Source organism: Mastigoproctus giganteus, chromosome 3, assembly GCF_048544385.1.
Source record: "Mastigoproctus giganteus isolate SK-2022 chromosome 3, ASM4854438v1, whole genome shotgun sequence".
NCBI lineage: Eukaryota > Metazoa > Arthropoda > Arachnida > Uropygi > Thelyphonidae > Mastigoproctus > Mastigoproctus giganteus.
Window position 1 is genome coordinate 108723337 of NC_143577.1, and position 19420 is coordinate 108742756.

The 19420-nt window shown below is 39.1% G+C and overlaps 1 protein-coding gene across 6 annotated transcripts in view; it reads right to left on the minus strand.

Moving 5' to 3' along the window:
* The window catches only part of Cad74A (cadherin 74A), a 748720-nt gene that overhangs the window by 115099 nt on the left and 614201 nt on the right, over window positions 1-19420 (minus strand). For all 6 annotated transcript variants that reach the window (XR_016546733.1, XM_090369392.1, XM_090369388.1 and 3 more), the window contains one exon: window positions 10198-10286. Coding sequence is in view for 5 of the 6 variants with exons in the window: in XM_090369392.1 (XP_090225518.1) it covers window positions 10198-10286 (89 nt within the window). In the remaining variant the exon portion in view is untranslated. The remainder of the gene's footprint in view (window positions 1-10197; window positions 10287-19420) is intronic.

A 19420-nucleotide genomic window follows, 5' to 3' on the forward strand; every position in this document is an offset into this window, starting at 1 on the left:
CTGGGAAATGGAAAATGAGAGTAGGACTATGTTATAGGTCTAATGAAACTGATGAGTACAATGAACAGTTGTTACGGGTGTTAATAGATCCCACCTTTCACTTTTGAATAAATTAAACCTCTATTAATGGATAAAACCAATGTTAGCCTGGTTTCCTTTATTGCTGATGTCTATATTATTAGGCAAGCACTTGTATTTTAATTCATAAACTGTTAATTTCATCGACAAGGACGAAACCAGTAGAATCAAGCAAATATTATTCAAAATTAGAGTTAAAATATTAAAAACCTTAAGAAAAGCCCACCCACTCGTAACTAGCATAGAAGAGGCCATGTAAATGTACATGCCACATAAGCCTAGGCTAGCATGCACAGTACAACGGTAGACTTCCGTTGTGAGGTCAGAAAAGGGTCAAGAAAGACTATCTTCGCTCATAAACATGCAAGGGCTCCACGAGTATGGGATGACACCAGAACGGGGGTAGAGCGGGGAAAAATCATTTCCCATGTGTGCAGCAAATTCTTTGCGCTCTCTCTAAGTGTTTTTGGTATTGAGTAACATTCTCGCTTGACCAAAAATGGTCAAAAGCAGTACATGTGACCGCGGAGCCACCTTGGTAGCCATACAAAAGTCGTGACATACCCAGGGTTCGATGGTCGTGAAAATTTCTAAAAGATGAGGCAATGGATTCCTTATCCATCATGTGATGTTCAGACCATCTGGGATCAGACCCTGGACTTAGAGCATCCAATAAGAGGGAGTAGTCAAATTAAAAAAAGAGCTGCTTCTGATTTAAAAGAGAGGAGGAAAGGAGAGAGAGAGAGAGCAGAGTGGTAGAATTTGTTGCAATAGTCGTGATTATTGGTTGTTGTGCAAGTAGGTAACAAGTGCTAGTCAGTAAGGTGCCAGTGTCATCGGCTTTCCAGAGAAGCAAGAGAGAAAGATGAGGAAAATGCCCAAGCGGAGGAGTCAGCTCAGAGAACCAAGGGAGAAGACAGAAAAGGGTAAGCTGAAATGTTTTATCATATGTGTATGAGGATAGATCTTTAAGTGGAATAGCAGAATGACCTAGTTTTAAAAGATGATTCCTTTCCATGTCTTTCTATGATATGCATGAGATGTATTATATATCTCGCGATACAGTAGTTTAGTGTCATGAATATTAACTGGTTAACACAAAAGTTTGATAATCCAATGTACTTAAATATTATTTTTTATTTTATTTTATTTATTTTTTTGGTAGTTATTGACGCATCGGCTTCTGTGGCCATAGTGCACCTCCCAAGGTTTTTTGCAGTACTTTGATCCAAGCCCAAGGCGGGATTCGAACCCGCAACCTTTGGGTTGCCAGGCAGGCGCTTTACCCACCCAGCTAGCCCGGTCTACCCTAAATATTAAACAAAGGAACAAATGGAGAGAAAGATGTTGATATCTAGTTGATATTTAGCAAGGGCGATGGCCACATATATATACATGTATAAGAATTTTATATATTACTATGTTAACGGCATGACCCTTTGTAAAAGGGGTATAACCCTCATAAAGGAATCATTGTAACTCTATACTGATATAATTGATGTCTTAATCTAAGAAGAAAGATAATAAGGGAATAAGAGTGATGTATACATGTATATTTTTTTTATATATCCAATAAATGCTTGTTATGTTAAAATTTTGCCTCATTGCTAAGCTCCAAGTCACACCAGTAATCGCCTGAGTTGATTAAGTTCATAATGATAATGGTTATTGCCTATTGACGAACTTAATTTCATTAAGTTCCTCCTTAGTTACACAACACATAAAGGTCAAAACTGCGGCATAAGGGGGAAGTAAGTTACTCTTCTCTCTCTCTTATGTTGAGGGTATACGAGACCTTGTCCTAATCAAAACTACGGGATGGACACATTATGCCGAATCTGCACTGAGGGTATAAAATGACTGGGAGTTTCCCATTTTCCTAAAGTGCGGAGGTGTAATGCAAGTGCCACACCTAAAAAAAAAGGGGGGGAAACAGACCAGTTACCTAAAATGTATTCAAAAAAAGGTGTAGCAAATAGCCATAAATATAACTAAGCTCCATCTATTAGGTTTTCCCCCTACATCTGATGCAGAGACAAAAACAACCTTATTACCTCTTCTCCTCCTCACTACACCACCCCCTACATATGATGGCATGACAAAATTTCTTCCCACCCCCCACAGTTGTGCAGAGAAATAGAATGGGCCAGTAAAACAGAATGTATTGTAATGGGGATTTTAACTTTCCAGATATTGACTGGAACTTGTCAGTTGGTCACTTGCACGCTAGCAAGACTTTTGTGGATTTATTGGAGGATTGTTTTCTATAGCAACATGTTCAAAGGGCAACCAGAAGGAGTAATACCCTTGATCTGATTATCAGCAGTGATTATTCATGCATTAAGAATTTGCAGATAAAGGATCCACTAGGTGACAGTGATCACAGTGTACTGATGTGGGATTTACTTAAAGATGTATCTACCATCAAGGGTAAAGGGAAGGGTTTTTGTTTTCATAAAGGTTTGAGACAGTTTTTAAATTCTATAGAGTGGGATCAACTGATGATGTTGCCAATTGTGACTTCTAAATGCCTCCAAGATTAAGTCCTTCAGGGACTTAATCTTGGAGGCTACTAGGCTTTTAATACCAACTAAGAAATACTGTTCAATGTTCAGGCCTAAATGGATGTTGGATGAATTAATGAGACTTGTGGCAGAGAAAGAAAATGCATGGGATGTATATAAATTATCACGCGATACAGAAGCTAATACAGATATAAGCTAGTCTGTAATCAAGTCACAAAGGAGGTTAGGCAGGTGAATCAGATTATGAGAAATTTTTGGCAAAGGATCCAAAGAGTTCTTTACTTATGTAAACTCTAGAATGAAGGGGATGAATCAGATTGGTCCACTTAACATAGATGGTTGAACAATTGATGATCCTGCTCAAGTAGCTGATAAACTGAATGAGTATTTTGCATCTACATTCACACATAGAGGAGTTATTCAAGGAGGGGAATGCCAGAATTTTATCTCTCTAATAGGGAGCTAAGTGATTTTGTGATAACTGAGAGCAAAGTGGAGGAGAAATTGTTGAAGTTAAACATAAAAAAAGGCACCTGGGCAGATGGAATCTATCCAGTTATAATGAAGGAGGCAGCAAGGGAAGTAAGCAAATCCTTAGCCATAATAATTAGATGAGCATCCTTAGAGTCAGGGGAGGTCCCCATGGACTGGAGATTTGCAAATATATCCCCAATTCACAAAGGGGGTTCAAATAATTATAGACATTTCAGTTTGACTTCTGATCTGGGGAAAATAATGGAGTCACTGGTTAAAGAGGTGATACAGGATCACATAGACAAGAAAGCAGCAATAGTTCAGACACAGCATGGGTTTGTTAAGGAGAAGTCTTGTCTGACCAATTTGATTGGATACTACAATGTGGTCACAAAGGCACTGGATGCAAAAAATAATTCTGATATCATACACTTGGATTTCAGAAAAGTTTTTGATACTGTTGCACATGGAAGACTGTTCTACAAATTGGAGTGGTATGGCATTAAGGGCAAGTTACTGCAATGGATAAAGGGATGGCTGAGTGGGAGATGGCAGAGAGTAGTAATAAATTGACACTGCTCTACGTGGACTAATGTTATTAGCAGAGTCCCCCAGGTTTCAGTGCTGGGCTCATTGAGTGACACTAAAAACAGCATGCTACTGCAACAGGATCTAGAAAAGTTAGGCAAAGAATGGCAAGTGAAATTTAACATTGACAAATGCAAAGTACAGCATATAGGTAGCAGTAACCCAAGAGAAACATACCGACTGTGTGGTATTACACTCAGGGAAGTGGAGAATGGAAAAGACCTGGGGTGAATTGTGCAGTCAGATATGAAGTTCTCTGAGCAGTTCAGATGGGCTGCCAGAGCAGGTCATGGAGTTTATCAATGATATACAGGAATTTTGCTAGCAGAGACAAGGAAGTGATTATCCCTTTGTATAAGGCAATGGTAGGCTACACCTTGAGTACTGTATACAGGTCTGGACACCTCAATTTAGGAAGGATGTAGAGTTGCTAGAATGAGTACAAAGAAGGGCAACAAGATTGGTGAGAAGAACAATGGGGTGTGCTTATGAAGAAAGGCGTAAGTTCTGCAAGTTGCAGCATCTGGAGATTAGGCACCTGCGAGGAGGTCTGATTGAGGTGTATAAGGCCTTGAATGGTTGCCGGGATACTTCCACTTGCTCAGACTAAGAACCTGAGGGGGCATAGATTCAAATTGACGACAGACAGCTGTAGAATAGATGTGCAGAAGTTTTCCTTTTAGCCAACGGGTAGTTGATTGCTGGAACAGACTTCCATCTGTTTTTGTAAAAAATTGATAGCTTAAATAAATTTAAGGCTGAACTTGACAAACATTTGGATTACCTTAACCAGACATGACAATGCAGTCACAAGGGAGGCCCAGTGCATATTTCCTGTGAAGAGTATGAGGAGGTTAAGTGCAATTTCAGCTTTCTGATGGGCTTATATGAGGGCTTGAAGAACAGGGTTGATACCCTTGATATTATAAAACAGAGGGACCATTCAAGCACTCAGCTCAATGCTAGAACCCACACCTGAGTAACATACAAAATGATATCCTCAACAGCAGAGATGTCTGGTTCCACAGGAGGTAACAATTGTTGGTGACTCTATTGTCAGAAAAATTTTATTTTTTTATAGAAACCCCAAACATGAACAGTATATTGGTTCCAACCTATAGTACTTGGTACTGTGTGTGGGTTGAAGGTTCAGAAGATGAAAAAAAAAAATACTTGTTGACATCTATCTATGTTCAACTTAATATGGCAGATCGCTGCCTTGTTGTTCCCATTTTCCAAAGTCGCTAGATGTGGCCATCTTCAGCTTTCAAATTTCTCTTTCTCACAGCTGGTAGTGCATCTTCCTTCCATGTTTTTCTAGGGTGTCCTCGCCTTCTCTTCCCTTGTGGTATCCACTCATATGTAATTTTAGGCCATCTCACTTCATTCATGCACAGCAGATGTCCAAACCATCTCAACTTCCTATTTTCTATCCGTTCTATAATATCTTCACCTGCGTGCATACGTCTTCTTATTTCCTCATTCGTTATCCTTGCTAGCCTAGAAACCCTAGCACTCCGATGTAGGTAGTCCATCTCTAGGGTGCTAAGCTTCTTTTTTGTCACCCTCCTTCAGTGTCTACACTTCACATCCATAGCAAAGTACTGATTCCACTAACAACTGTCCAATATGTTTTTTAGTTCTACGGGAGATACTTCTGTCCCACCATATACAGTTTAGGGCACTAAGAACCTTCCTACTTTGATGAATTCTTGTGTAAACTTCCTCTTTCCCCAATCCTTCCATAGTTAATGTACATCCAAGATATTTGAAAAAGTCAACAGGTTTTAGATGTATAGACTGTGCAACTTTCAATTCATTAGGATGTTCTGATGTACTTATGTATTCTGTCTTTGTAAAATTGATATTGGGGCCCCATTGGTCATATGTAAGATGCAATTTTCTCAACAAATATTCTAATCATAAGCTTCTTGTGCAATGATAACCTGATCATCAGCAAAATTTAGACTCCAAAGATATCTGTCCCTGATTGGTACTTCCATTTCATAATAGCTTCTTTTCCATTCTTGTAAAGCACATTCCAAGAAAACATTAAACAATAAAGGTGATAGGCTCCATCCCTGTCTCAGCCCCTTTGTTGGATAGATTGGGTTAGATAAAGTATTCCCAACTTTAATATATGCCACGTTGTTATCATACAATTCTCTAATCATTTCCACAAGCTCTGGATCAACTGACATATTTTTAAGGGCTTTCCATAATTCCTTTCTTGGAACGGAATCATAAGCCTTTTCTAAATCAATGAAGGCAAAGAAGATATCTTTATTCTTTGCTTTTCTTTTCTCCACCAGCTGTTGTAGAACAAACAGATTGTCCACACAAGAGCGACCTGACCTAAATTCACTTTGTTCTTCACTTATCTTATCCCTTACCTCCTCTTGTAATTTTAACTGAAGCGCTTTAAATTATAGTTTCAGCATAGTGCAATTAACACTTAAGCCTCTATAGTTCCCCGGTTCCAGCTTATTTCCTTTTTTTATATATGGATGAAATATAATTTACTTTCCATTCATTTGGAGTCTTCCTTAGCTGTATACATCTGTTAATCAGCTGTGCTATCAGATCAAAAAGACTTGGTGATCCATATTTAATTAGTTCCATTGCTATGTTCCCAGAGCCTGGAGATTTTTTGTTCTTCATTAATTTTGCACAGTCAAGAACATGATGTTTTGTAATTACTATCTCCCTATTATCTACAGGTGGAGGGGTAATTATACTCTGATACTGTGCAATAACTTGTGCAATAACATGTTATTGTGCAATAACATGCTGATGGGACCTTCGTGCGATCACCATCCGAACGCCTGCAACGGTGGAGTGAATTCTTCAAAGCTTTGTATAATCACGACCCACCTCAGGGACCGCCAGCAACAGCACTCTCGATCGACCCCCCCTGAGGTCTCCATGGTCGATGTTGAGCCTACAGTAGAAGAAGTGAAAGCAGCCATACAATCCCTGAAGAATGGCAGGGCACCAGGAGTGGACCAAGTCACCACAGAAGCGATCAAAGCCGGGGGAGATGTACTGCTTCGCCGACTACACTCACTCCTCAAAACCATCTGGTGCACTGAACAAATTCCGTTAACATGGAGGAAAGCTATTATCGTACCGATCCACAAGAAAGGTGATAACCGGGACTGCAAGAACTACCGTGGCATCAGCCTCCTTTCCATCATCGGAAAGGTCTTTATGAAGATCATCCAGTCAAGACTGCAAAAACATCGCGAGCAAACCAGTCGAGAAGAACAGTCAGGATTTAGACCCGGGCGAGGATGCTGTGATCAAATCTTTGCCATTCGTCAGCTGATGGAGGAGAGGATCCGGTGTGGACAGCGAACTGTGATTGTTTTCATTGACTTTAAGTCTGCTTTCGACTGTGTCCACCGGCCTGCCTTATGGAAACTACTAGAGGTTGAACATGTACCTCGAAAAGTCATCACACTCCTCCAAACTGCATACAACGGTTTAACCAGCCAGGTGCGCATCCAGAATGATTTATCTGAGGAATTTACCATACAAACTGGAGTCCGCCAAGGGGATGTAGCCTCCCCGTTGCTTTTCAACATCGTGGTCGACGCCATTATGAGGCAAGCATTCAGAAACAGACAGGGCATACAATATGACAAGGATCACTATGTGACTGACCTGATGTTTGCTGATGATAGTGCTATCCTTGCCGGTAACGACGCTGAAGCCACGGACATCCTCTACGACATTGCCCGCATTGCCCGGCCATACGGTTTGAAGATCAATGCTGGTAAGACAAAGGCCCTGACAACAGATGGGTCGCAAGCCACCATCTATCTCGAAGGCGTCCAGATCGAGCAAGTGCAGGACTTTAAATACCTTGGGTCGCTGGTCCAGGAGAAGAAAGTTGCATCCACCATGGAAATCCACAGCAGAATTGGACAGGCGGCCACTGCGTTCGCCTCGCTCAAATGGTGTCTGTGGAAGAGGACCAACATTTCCACAAAGACTAAAATCCGACTCTTCCGGACTTTGATCCTGCCCATTCTTCTTTACGGATCGGAAACATGGATTTGTCTCAAGTTAGATTTGAACAAACTTGAGGTATTCCAAATGCGATGCCTGCGGCAGATCTTGGGCATCTCTCTTCGCGACCGCATCACTAATGATACCATCCGCGCCAGATGCCAACAGCAACCAACCATTGCCGACCAAATCCAGAAGCGAAGGCTCAGATGGTTTGGCCACGTATGTAGAATGGGCACGAACAGAATACCATCCACACTCCTTTGGAGACAACGACCCACCCAATGGAGCATCCAACGGACCGCGCCTAGGAAAACGTGGGCCAAGCAAGTGGAAGATGACTTGAAGAGCCGACGTCTCGACCTTAACCAGGCCAGGACTGAAGCCATGGATCGTAAGGTATGGAAGAACATCACAGAGCAAGTCCGAAACCCTGCGGCACCTACAGCAGCATACTGGTTGCGTGGCCAACCGCCTCCCCCAGCTGCCAGCTAAGGACCAAAGAAGAAGAAGAAGAAGAATAACTTGTTTAGGAGGTTATTATAATGATTGTCCCATGTTGGCATATCTATAAAGTTCTTATTCGATCAAGATTCATTTGTTTTCAGTGCTCTCAAGCTTCGCCAGGCTTCGGATGACTGTGTTCCTCCTAATGAGCTATCAATTTCTTGGCATCTTTTCACCCATGCTGCATTCTTGGATTCGGCAATTTTTCCTTTTAACTGCTCTATTGCACCTTTTGTATTCTTCTCTATTTTCCTGATTTTTATTCATTAACCATTTGTTATAGGCTCTTTTCTTTTCTTTCACCAAACTTGCTACCTCCTCATTCCACCAATACTGTTGCTTATATTTGTGATCATTAGGCCTAGTGCTTCATTAGCTGTTTGTTTGTTTGTTATTTGGTTTTTAGGAGCATTAGCAACTAAGGCCATATTGCTCCGGGATATGCGGTGGTCATTCACTGACCTTTCCGCATCCTCCGTATTTGGTGGTGACGGGCTCGAACACCGGTCTAATCAAGAAGCGTGTACTACGCACTGCTGCTCCTTCCCACCTGGCTATGGAGACGCCGCTTCGTTAGCAGTCTCATTGACATTACGCTTGAAGTTTTGAATGTTCTAACCTATGGTACTCAATGCTGTGTGAGGGATTGAAGGTTCAGAAGATGACAGAAAATACTTGACATTAGATTTGAATTTTTGTAGATTGTAATTTTCAGGAAATACATGTGAAGGGAGATTGTTCTAGAAAACAAAGTTCAAGTAATAAATGAAGAAGAAGAAAAGTTGGGTCTGTGAGTTTAAAGTTGGAAAGTTGGAGGGGGGGGGGTGGTATTACAGAAGCCAATTCAGAAGAACGTTGGCACTGTTCAGAAGAACAGTGCCAATAGAAGAATCTACAAAAAAGGCATGCAGCAGAAACACAGTCATTTTTTTGTATGTTATGGATGATCTGATTCACTTTGTTCCATTCATGAAAATAATCACTCTTACTTTAGTGACTCATCACCTTTTTTTTTCCTTTTGTATTTGAATTAATAAAAAGTAACTGTCATCTCACTTTTTCATAACCACAAAAAACCAAGTACTAATAACGAATGATTTAACAGACAATATGTATGGCACTGGTGACACAGAGCACTTTAAATGAAAAATAAATAATAACACTTTCTATATGTATACAATAGCAGATTTTTTATTTTCGAATAGGTGCCTGACAAACAGAGCAGAGCCTTTACATTTTGCTGCCTAAGGTGAAATACAAATGTAGTAAACCCTACATTGTATTATTTATAAGTAAACATGAAATACTCAACAGCATTCACACCTGAAGTGCCGAGGAAGTCAGCTCATTGTCTCAACTCAACGGTTTGAAAACCCTGCTGATACCAAAAAATATTCACAAATAAAAAAACATAGAAAATAAGTCAATCCTCAGGTAAACTGCATGTTTCCAACATCTTTTAAAAACAATAATTATGAGAATTAATCTAAAAAAATTTAGAAAAACTACAAGCCGGGCACTAAAAAAAGGGCACAAATCACAGAAAACATGGAAGACTCTAATACTAAAACAAAACCATATAGCATATCACATCTCTTTGATAAAGATGGGCTCAATTAGAGCCATCCAATATCAGCTTGAAAGTTCACATTAATAAATTTTGGTAGGTCTGAATTTGTAAAACATACACAATCTTGAATGAAATCTGGAGTCAATTTTTTTATAAGAGTATAAAAAACACTTTTTTTCTGGAAACCTTGAAATATTTGTTATTATTACAGTGAGTATTATTAATAGTAATAAGGAGCATTTTTATATTATTATATTACATATTATTATAATTATATTATATATTGTCACTTATTATATTTCTTATATAATACCATTAGTGATGCAAAGTTCAAGAAATTTTGACATTGGTAATTACAAAACTGCAGCAATTTATTATTGATAATTACTTTCCTTTTACTTGCACCTTTCAAAATGAAATATAAAACAGTGATATAGTTACTTTTTAAATTGTGGTATTAGATCCCTGACTTCAGTAGGTCTTTTATAAAAAATAAATTTCAACAGATCTCTATCGTGAAGAATATAGACCTATAAAAAAAAAAAAATATATATATATACACACACACACACACACACACACACACACACACACACACACACACACACACACACACACACACACACACACACACACACACACACACACACTAAGAGAAGTAAATAAGCCAAACTAAATTGATGATAATAACTGTTATCAGACATCCTATGTATACAAGGGGTGATCAAGTTGCTCTACCCCTCAGGTAGAAATAATAGGATGACAACAATGAAATTAATTTTGGACACAGCCTCCTGAAACACTAATACACTTTTCCCAATGTTGTTCCAAAGTTTAAATTTTTGCCAAAATAATACTTATGGGTGGCTATCCACGGTATAACAACAGAATGATCTACAAATTTCCTACCCCAAAGGTATTTCTTCTAATTTTGCAGGAGACAAAAGTCCCTGACAGTCAAATATATTGAACAGATTTGACTGTCAGGCCATATCTATTCACTAGGTCAAAGTGCTGTTGACTGCTGTCAAGTGGCAGTTAATTTTTTCTCTAGAGTGCATTTGCTCTATACTTTTTACAGCCTCAATAAGCCAGTGAAAAATTCTTAAAGCTTGTCTTGGAAATGAATGTGTGTTAAAATCCCTCTCTAAAACCAGATGGGAGGCATATGCAATGGCAACAGCAGAAATTTTTAAGTGTTTCTTTAAGATAGTGGAAATTTGAGTGTTTAGCTGAAGACCAGTCGCAATAGGGAGACACTAGATGAGAAGCAGACGATATTGCAAATAAGATGCAAGAGGTAGAATCTGTTTTCACGTTGAATGTGGTATGAGATTTTGCAAAAGTTTCATAGAGCAAGTAAAGTTCTGCCAAGGTTGGTTGGTTTATTTAGAGATTTCTTAGGTTCATTGGCAACTATGGCCATAGTGCGCCTTCTGCAAAGTGAAGATGTGAACTTAAAGATGTGCTGATCTGATGATGTGCTGATCTGTATGGGTCATTAGCTGACCAACTAGGCTGTTTAAGAGATGACTTTGAAAGATTTGAAGCACTTGTAAAGGAAATACTACCAGATGTTGATTACAAGGCCATTCAAACTCTCAAACATATCAGAAATAAGGTACCCAATGACGGAGATGCTCCAGAAGTGAATCTGAATGCCAGAGATGAATTTCATATCACCACCTTTTACCCAATTATTGACAAACTAGAAACTGAGATGAGAAGAAGAGGAGAGGTATATAAATAAATAGCAGACAGATTTTCCTTTCTAAGTGATGTGCCAAATAATGTCACTTCATTTGATGAAACTGAAAGGTACTCCCACTGCTCTCAAAAACTAATTGATGTTTACCCAGAAGACTTGGACAATAATCTTTCTGCTGAGCTTTAGCAGTTTCATGCATATGTGCACCATGATTTCAGTGCAACAAAAAGTGTAAAAACCAGATTCAGTCATGCTAAACTTTATAAAATAATTGTAGAAGACAAAATTGATTGTGCATTTCCGAATGTAGATATTGTCTTGCGTATTTTTGTAATATTAATGGTTACAAATTGCATGGCTGAGCATTCATTTTCTCAACTCAAGCACATTAACAATCCCAAGAGAACAGCTATGTGACAAGACAGATTGGATGCCTTGCTCTGCTAGGTATAGAAGCAGATTTGTTATGCCAAATTGGTTTTGAGAACTTGATCAAAGACTTTGCAATTTAAAAAATCTAGAAGAAAATATTTTAAAAAGTAAATAAATATAAACATATAGGTAAATCTTTGCTTATATTTTTCACTGCTATTTAGTGCTTTTGTTAAATAAATAAAAATTTAAAAAACCACAAGTTTTTATTTAATATAGTTGTGGGATCTTGCCTGGAAGAAAACTGAAAAAGGGTTATAAATTTTCAAACACTTATTTCACGTTCAGCACTTATCGAGTCTTAATGCCTTGTAAGTTAAGCAATGGAAAAGCTAAGGGCGAGGGAGCACCACTGTTGGGCTGTGCTTATGGCATCACTTGACCTTAACCCAGTACTGATATCAGGGATAGAGCAGCTTGATCATCCCTCATATATAAACAGTATATTGTTTAAATTCAAATTGTTCCAATTCACTGAAGCTATTTTTTTTTTTTTTTTTTTTTTTTTTTTTTATGAGAACCCCAAACACGAGAGGTATTATAACCTATAGTACTTAGTACCGTGCTTGGGTTGGAGACTGAGAAGACGAAAGAAGATATTTGTTGACATTGGACTTGAACTTCTGTAGATTGTAATTTTCAGGAAATACGTATGAAGGAAGGTTGTTCCAGAAAACGGCAGTTGAATGAATAAATGAGGAAGATGAAAAGTTGGTTCTGTGGGTTTGAAGTTGGACAGTAAATGGATGTTGGCTGGTGGCGGCACGTGTTCGGACTGTTTTGAAAGAGAGAGCGGGAATTATAGAAGCCAATTCAGAAGAACAGTGCCCATGGAAGTATCTGTAGAAGAGGCATGCAGCAGAAACAGTGCATCTATGAGACAGCGAGTGGAGAGACTCTGTTAGAGATGAATCATTAATTAACCTAACTGCCCTCTTCTGAATGGAATCAAGAAGCCTGAGAGAGGTTTTGGGGGCACCACCCCAGATGTGGGAACAATATTCCATGGCAGGGCGGATTTGCGATTTATACAGAGTGAGCAGCTGATTGGGAGAAAAGTAACGCCGAGAGCGAAAGAGAAAACCAAGTTTTTTAGATGCAGAGGAAGCAATATTTGTAATGTGCTTGTGCCAAGAGAGATTAGAAGTCAGGGTAATCCCCAAAAGAGATATATCATTTTGCCTAGAAATCGGAGTGTCACTAAAGATAAGCACAGGAGCAGAAGAATCCTTTTTGCGAGATATAAGACAAGATTGAGTTTTAGAAGGGTTGAAATCAACTAAGTTGTCTTTGCCCCACTGGAGAATTACCTGAAGATCGGCATTTAAGGAATTGGCAGCAGATTTTCGAGAACTTGAAGTTGATTGAGCTGGACAAGGTTTCTCAAAATGGAAAGTTGAATGCAATGTGCTATCATCGGCAAAACTATGGATAGGATTTCCAGTCAATGAAAGAAGGTCATTGATATACAAGAGGAAAAGAGTGGGGGAAAGAACTGAACCTTGGGGGACACCGGCATTAGTGGAGAAGTTAGAAGACAGAGAGCCATCTACCATCACCCTCAGTGAGCGATCAGAGAGAAAACTGGATAACCAATTACTAAAAACAGTTGGCAAACCATAAGATAGAAGCTTGTTTAGAAGACCTTTATGCCAAACACGATCAAAAGCCTTTGAGATGTCAAGAGCAACTACTTGTGTTTCACCGAACCTTTCCATTGAATTAGTCCATAAATGGGTAACATAAGCCAGAATATCACCAGTGGATCGACACTGACGGAATCCATACTGGCGATCGTTGATCAGATGGAAGGTTTCTAGGTAGTTTAAGAGTTGGCGGTTAATTGGTTTCTCCATTACTTTAGAAAGAGTAGAAGTAATTGCAATGGGACGATAATTGGATGGGAGGGATTTGTCACCCTTTTTAGGAACTGGCTGGATATGAGCAAATTTCCAGGCAGAAGGAAAAACACCTTTGGAATAAGAAAGTGAAAAAAGGCGGCAAAGAATAGGAGTAAGTTCAGGAGCACAGGTTTTGAGAACAAGTGGAGAAATACCATCAGGACCTGGAGCTTTCTTAGCATCAAGATTCATCAAAATCCTTCTGACGGAAGACCACAGGAGGCATTGAATGGAGGGTGTTAGGAATGGTGGGAGGTGTTTTACCAAGATCATTAGTACATGAGCTCAAGGAAAAATGGGATGCTAGCAGGTCAGCTTTATCCTTGGCTGAAGTGACAACAGAACCATCTGGTTTGGACAGAGGTGGGAGCAGAGATGGGCAAAAGTTGCGGCCAATAGCTTTGGCAAGAGACCAGAATGCTCGGCTACCATTAGGGCAAGAAGCAAGTTTTCTACTCTTAGCCTGTTCAAACTCTAGTTTGGACTGATTAATAACTGCTTTACAATTGTTGCGAGCTTTGGTGTAGGCAGAAAATGAAACTGAAGAATTAGAAACAAGCCAATTACGATATGCAATGTTCTTCTCTTGGACAGCCTTAGCACATTTATTGGAAAACCAAGGTTTAGATAAAGGACGAGATTTTAAAGTGGAGTATGGGATAAAGGATTCCATTCCTGCAAGAATAATTTCACTGACATGATCTGAGCAAATGTTGACATCAGAAGTTTTGAAACAGTAATCAGACCAAGGAAAAGAAGAAAAGAAGTCTCGCAGGTCATCCTATTTTGCATTCTTGTAATGCCAAACAATACGAGGTTGGGAATAGCCATGAGATAAAGGTTCCATTGGAGAAGAGGCAATCACCAAGTTGTGATCTGAAGTGCCTAAAGGACCTCTCACTTCAACCTTGTACTTAGAAGGGTTGTTTGTGAGAAAAAGATCAAGCGTATTGGCTGTATGATTAGGATTGTCCGGTATTCTTGTAGGTAAATGAACAATCTGTGCTAGGTCATTAGTAATTGCAAAAGCCTCAGCATCTCGACCTGCTGGGTCGGTGTGACTAGAAAACGGAAGCCAGCTGGAGTTGTGAACGTTAAAATCACCAAGGAAAATTACCTCACTGTTAGGAAAGTTGGACTGGAGAAAGTCAAGTTGCAAAGAGAGGAAGTCAAAGAGCTCCAAGTGATTAGTGGAGTTGGGAGAACGGTAGAGACAACAGATGAATTTTACACAATGAGGTAGAGAGATTTTAAGCCAGAGAAGATCAAAGAGAGGCGATTCCAAATTGCCAAGTCTTTGACAGGGAATATCAGAACGGACATATGCACAAGTACCACCTTTGAGGCGAAAGGAATCATACAGCAAATAATTTGGACATCTGAGATGAGCAGTAGTTGAATCAACTGATAACTGAGATTCAGTCAGAAAAAGTACATGGGGTTTGGAAGACTGCAAGTGGAAATGGACATCGTTGAGATTAGAATTGAGACCACGTATATTTGTGAAATGAATTAGGAAGTCCTTGGGAGGTTTAGATCTTTTCGCAGATAAGCTTGCTCTATTATTTTGACAATTCATGGTGTATTCAATAGTAAGAAAAAGTGGGTGGGACATGCTGTATGAAGTAATGAAATTTTTGGATATGGTGTACATGTGGTAAGAATATACCCAGATCCTTGACATAACGTGGCCTCGACAATGCTCCCCGCATACACACTACTCGGACTCCCTCCAGTCACTATCTGGCAGAGTAGAGGTAGCAAGATTATACACTAGCTGATCCGGAAGCTTCCTAGAGAGTTGCCAATAGGTTCAGTCCGGTGTACTAACTAGCGGCCGGCCTGCGAACACCGTTTTAGAGCTGTACCCTCAAAATGTAAGGAATATTGGATCTCGCCACGACATTCATCATAACCTCAAAAATCATCAATCATACTGCATGATGGAAGAGATAGGGAAGGGTTGGCCGGAACTTAGCTCTAGAGACTAAACATGGGTTCCACCACTTCAAGCCTCCAATAAGCAAAGTGGTGGTATTTCACCGGTTGATGAGAGTCATCTACCACCTAGTACTGCCTGGTAACATAGAGGGGCGGCGTTCCTCCATGTGGTGTGGGCGCCACACCTCGACCCCTGCTTACGTTGGTTCACACCTGGGTGGTCACCCACCATGTACTTATGCATGAAGGTTATACCCAGGATTACTAACAGTCCCACCATCGTGAAGGTGCAAGCAGAGGATTTGGCTGTCATAGACCGTCCGGACTTCGCCGAAATTGGGTCCACTTTGACTTGAGTGTCACCCGAATATCAGTTCCATCAGCGTTTTAGACTCCCAGGTAGCAAGAACAGCTTGTCTGGCATATCTGAGAGAATGTCTGTGACAACCTCAAGGACCCTGACAACCTCAAGGACCATGTGATTCGTTATGGGATTGAATTTGTTCCAACTGACATCAGTCATGTTTCTGCATGATTGGTATTATAGAGAAGTGATAGAACACTCAATATGCCAGATTCCCCCTCCCCCCACCACTTTCACCTCTCTCAAATCACTGCAACTACTACAATCCCATTTAATACTGGCTATTATCTGCTTGACTTAAATGAATTAAAATTTTGCAATATGGCTTTATGGTAATAGTAGACAAGAAATTTTTTCTCTCTAAATAACTACTATTATACAGGTGCGTTTTTGTTTATTATTTTTATTTTTAAATTTAGTTTATTTAGCCTTATAGACTAAAGGTACTATAAAATTAGGTAACATGTCAGGAACCCCTTGCCAGAATACATCATCAGACCATACTTGGCTTTACTAAAGGTAAGAAAAACAAATTGTTACTATTAATTATGCATTACTACAAACATCCAACTATCTATAATTTATAAATTTTATACACATATAGGCAAAAGTAAATAAGAATCCAGCTTACCTATTAACAGCTTATTTTATACCTATGTTAGGCCTGGGTCTGAAATTTTACATCTTATTGATTGGCCAATGGTAGGTTGCCAGGTTTGAAGTACAAGAAGCATTGGGCTCCGGTTATCCTGGAGCCAAATGCTTCTTGTACTTCAAATGTACCTCACGGTTGATTTTTCAAAATGGTTAGCTAAGCCTTGCTCCCAAAAACTTCCTAGGTTGTAGTTATACCAGTGGCAGTGGGGAGGTGAAGGGTTGGCTGTGTTCTTGTCTAGATCTTTCTTTTCTTTTTTTGAGGTCTTCTTCTTCTTCCTCTACTGTCTCTTTATGGATGTTGAAATATTGTTGATCAAATTCTATACTTAGTTTTCTGTTTATAGAGTTGTGCCAAATATTTTTATAAATAATAATTCTTTAAATTTTCATAAATGTACTATATTTTTAAATTACTTTAAATGTACTATTGATTGTCAAATGTCTCTGCAGCAAATGTTTGGAAGACAGTGTCTGTTGTTGTTATCTGGTTTTAAGGAGCATTAGCAACTAAGGCCATATTGCTCAGGAGATATGTGGTGGTCATTCCCTGACCTTTCTGCATCCTCTGTATTTGGTGGTCATGGGCTCGAACCCCGGTTTAATCAAGAAGCGTGTGCTACACACTGCTGCTCCTGCCCACCTGGCTACGGAGGTGCCAGCAGTGTCTGATTTGCTTGGTATTAGTATTAGTATGAATAGAGGCAAATGATGCAAATAAACAAACATATATAGCATCAGCTAAAAAAAAAAAAAATCCCATTTCACCTATCCATCCCCTCCATTAGTTTGTCTAGTTCTTCCTTCAATTTATTCAAACTACCCACTCCAACAATGGATGGAAGCTTGTTCCAGCAATCAACTGGATGGAAGCTTGTTCCAGCAATCAACCCATTAGCTGAAGGCAAACTTCCATGCATCTATCCTGCAAATATCCTTTCTCAATTTTAATTTATGCCCCCTCATGTGCATAGTCTGAGCAAGAAGAGGGATTCCACGAGTATCAAGCTTATTTCATCCATTCAAAGCCTTAAGCATCTCAATCATATATAGTTGCAGGTGCCTAGATTCAAGATGATTCAATTTGAAGAACCGAAGCCCTTCTGGTAAGTGCACAGTTTTATTCCTCTCATTAATCTTGCTGCTCTTCTCTGTACCTATTCCAACAGAGCCACATCCTTCCTAAAATGAAGCTTGTAGACCTGTACGCAGTACTCAAGATAAGGCCGAATGCTTTATACATTAGAATAATTATCTCCTTATTCCTTCAGGAAGAATTTCTGCATATCATTGACGAAACCCAATAAGCTGTTCCTGGCATAAATCTGCAGTGCTCGGGGAACTTCATATCAGACTGCACAATTACTCTCATGTTCTTTTCATTTTTCACTACCCTGAGTGTAGTACCACATAGCTGATACATTATTCTGGGATTACTGCTACCCACCCACATAGTGGTGAGTAGCAGTAGAAGCAGTTTCATTGACACATGAAAGGTGTCAATTTTAAACTTCAATTGCCATTTCTCAGTCCATCGGCCTAATTTTCTTGATCTTGTTGCAGCAATATATCCTGATTACTGTCATTAAACACCTATGACCATCGTCAATTTCATTAATAAATACAGAAATCAATGGCCAGAAATCAACATTGTTGTGAGTGGAGTCCCACAGGGACTCCACTAACAACATTGGTCCACGAAGAGCAGTGCCCATTGATAATAACCAGTCCTTTTTTTGTAAAAAAATAGGTCCCAGTACTGATTCTTTGCTATCAGGAAAAATTGAAAGGATATAAAAAGCATTCAAAACATTTTTTTTTCCTGATATTGTTACTTTAGTAGTAATGTTTTTAGAATAAGAACAACAAATTAAGTATATTAACACAGTTTATTAAGAATAAATTTATTATTCAAGTCTATAAAAAAAATAAGTAAAATGTGAGTAAAATAAGTAAAAAATAATTTCATAATAAAGTTTTTGTAGAATATTCCAAATTTTTATTAAGTTCTCATCTGAAACCCTATGCCAGGGGTCGGCAACCTTTTTGAGTGAAGAGCCATTTTTGATCTAATTAAAAAAAAGAGAGAGAGAATCTGAAGAGCCACACCTCAGTTCAAGCTGGGAGGAGGGGGGGTTGGGGCGAGAGTTTTTTGAGAAATGGAATAGAATGGGAAGGTGTTTATTAAAAAAATATATATTTTGAAATATTATTTATTAATACTGAAAAAATGTAACAAACATTCAATTAGGTACAAATTAATATGACTTTTGCTGATGAACTTCCTGAGCGAGTCTCTCAACATCATTCGTGCATGTCGTAATTAAACATGCTGAGCTTCAAATATACTCGCATTGTTCAGACAACGGTTTCTTGATTTATTTTTAATATAGTTCATATTCAAAAATATTTGCTCGCAGAAATATGTCGAACCAAAAACTGAGAGAAGTCCAAACGCAAATATTTTCAAATTTATATATGGATTCGGCAAGCTACTCCATGCATCGAACACAATTTGGTCTGCATTTTAAACTCATCTATCACCGTCCATTTGTGTAGAATTGCAAGGGCAGCCTTTTGCCTCTCCAAATCCTCAATTTCAGTTTTAAAGCATTTAGTCTTGCACTCCACATGTCCTTGATTTTTAAGTCCTCTTAACTCCAT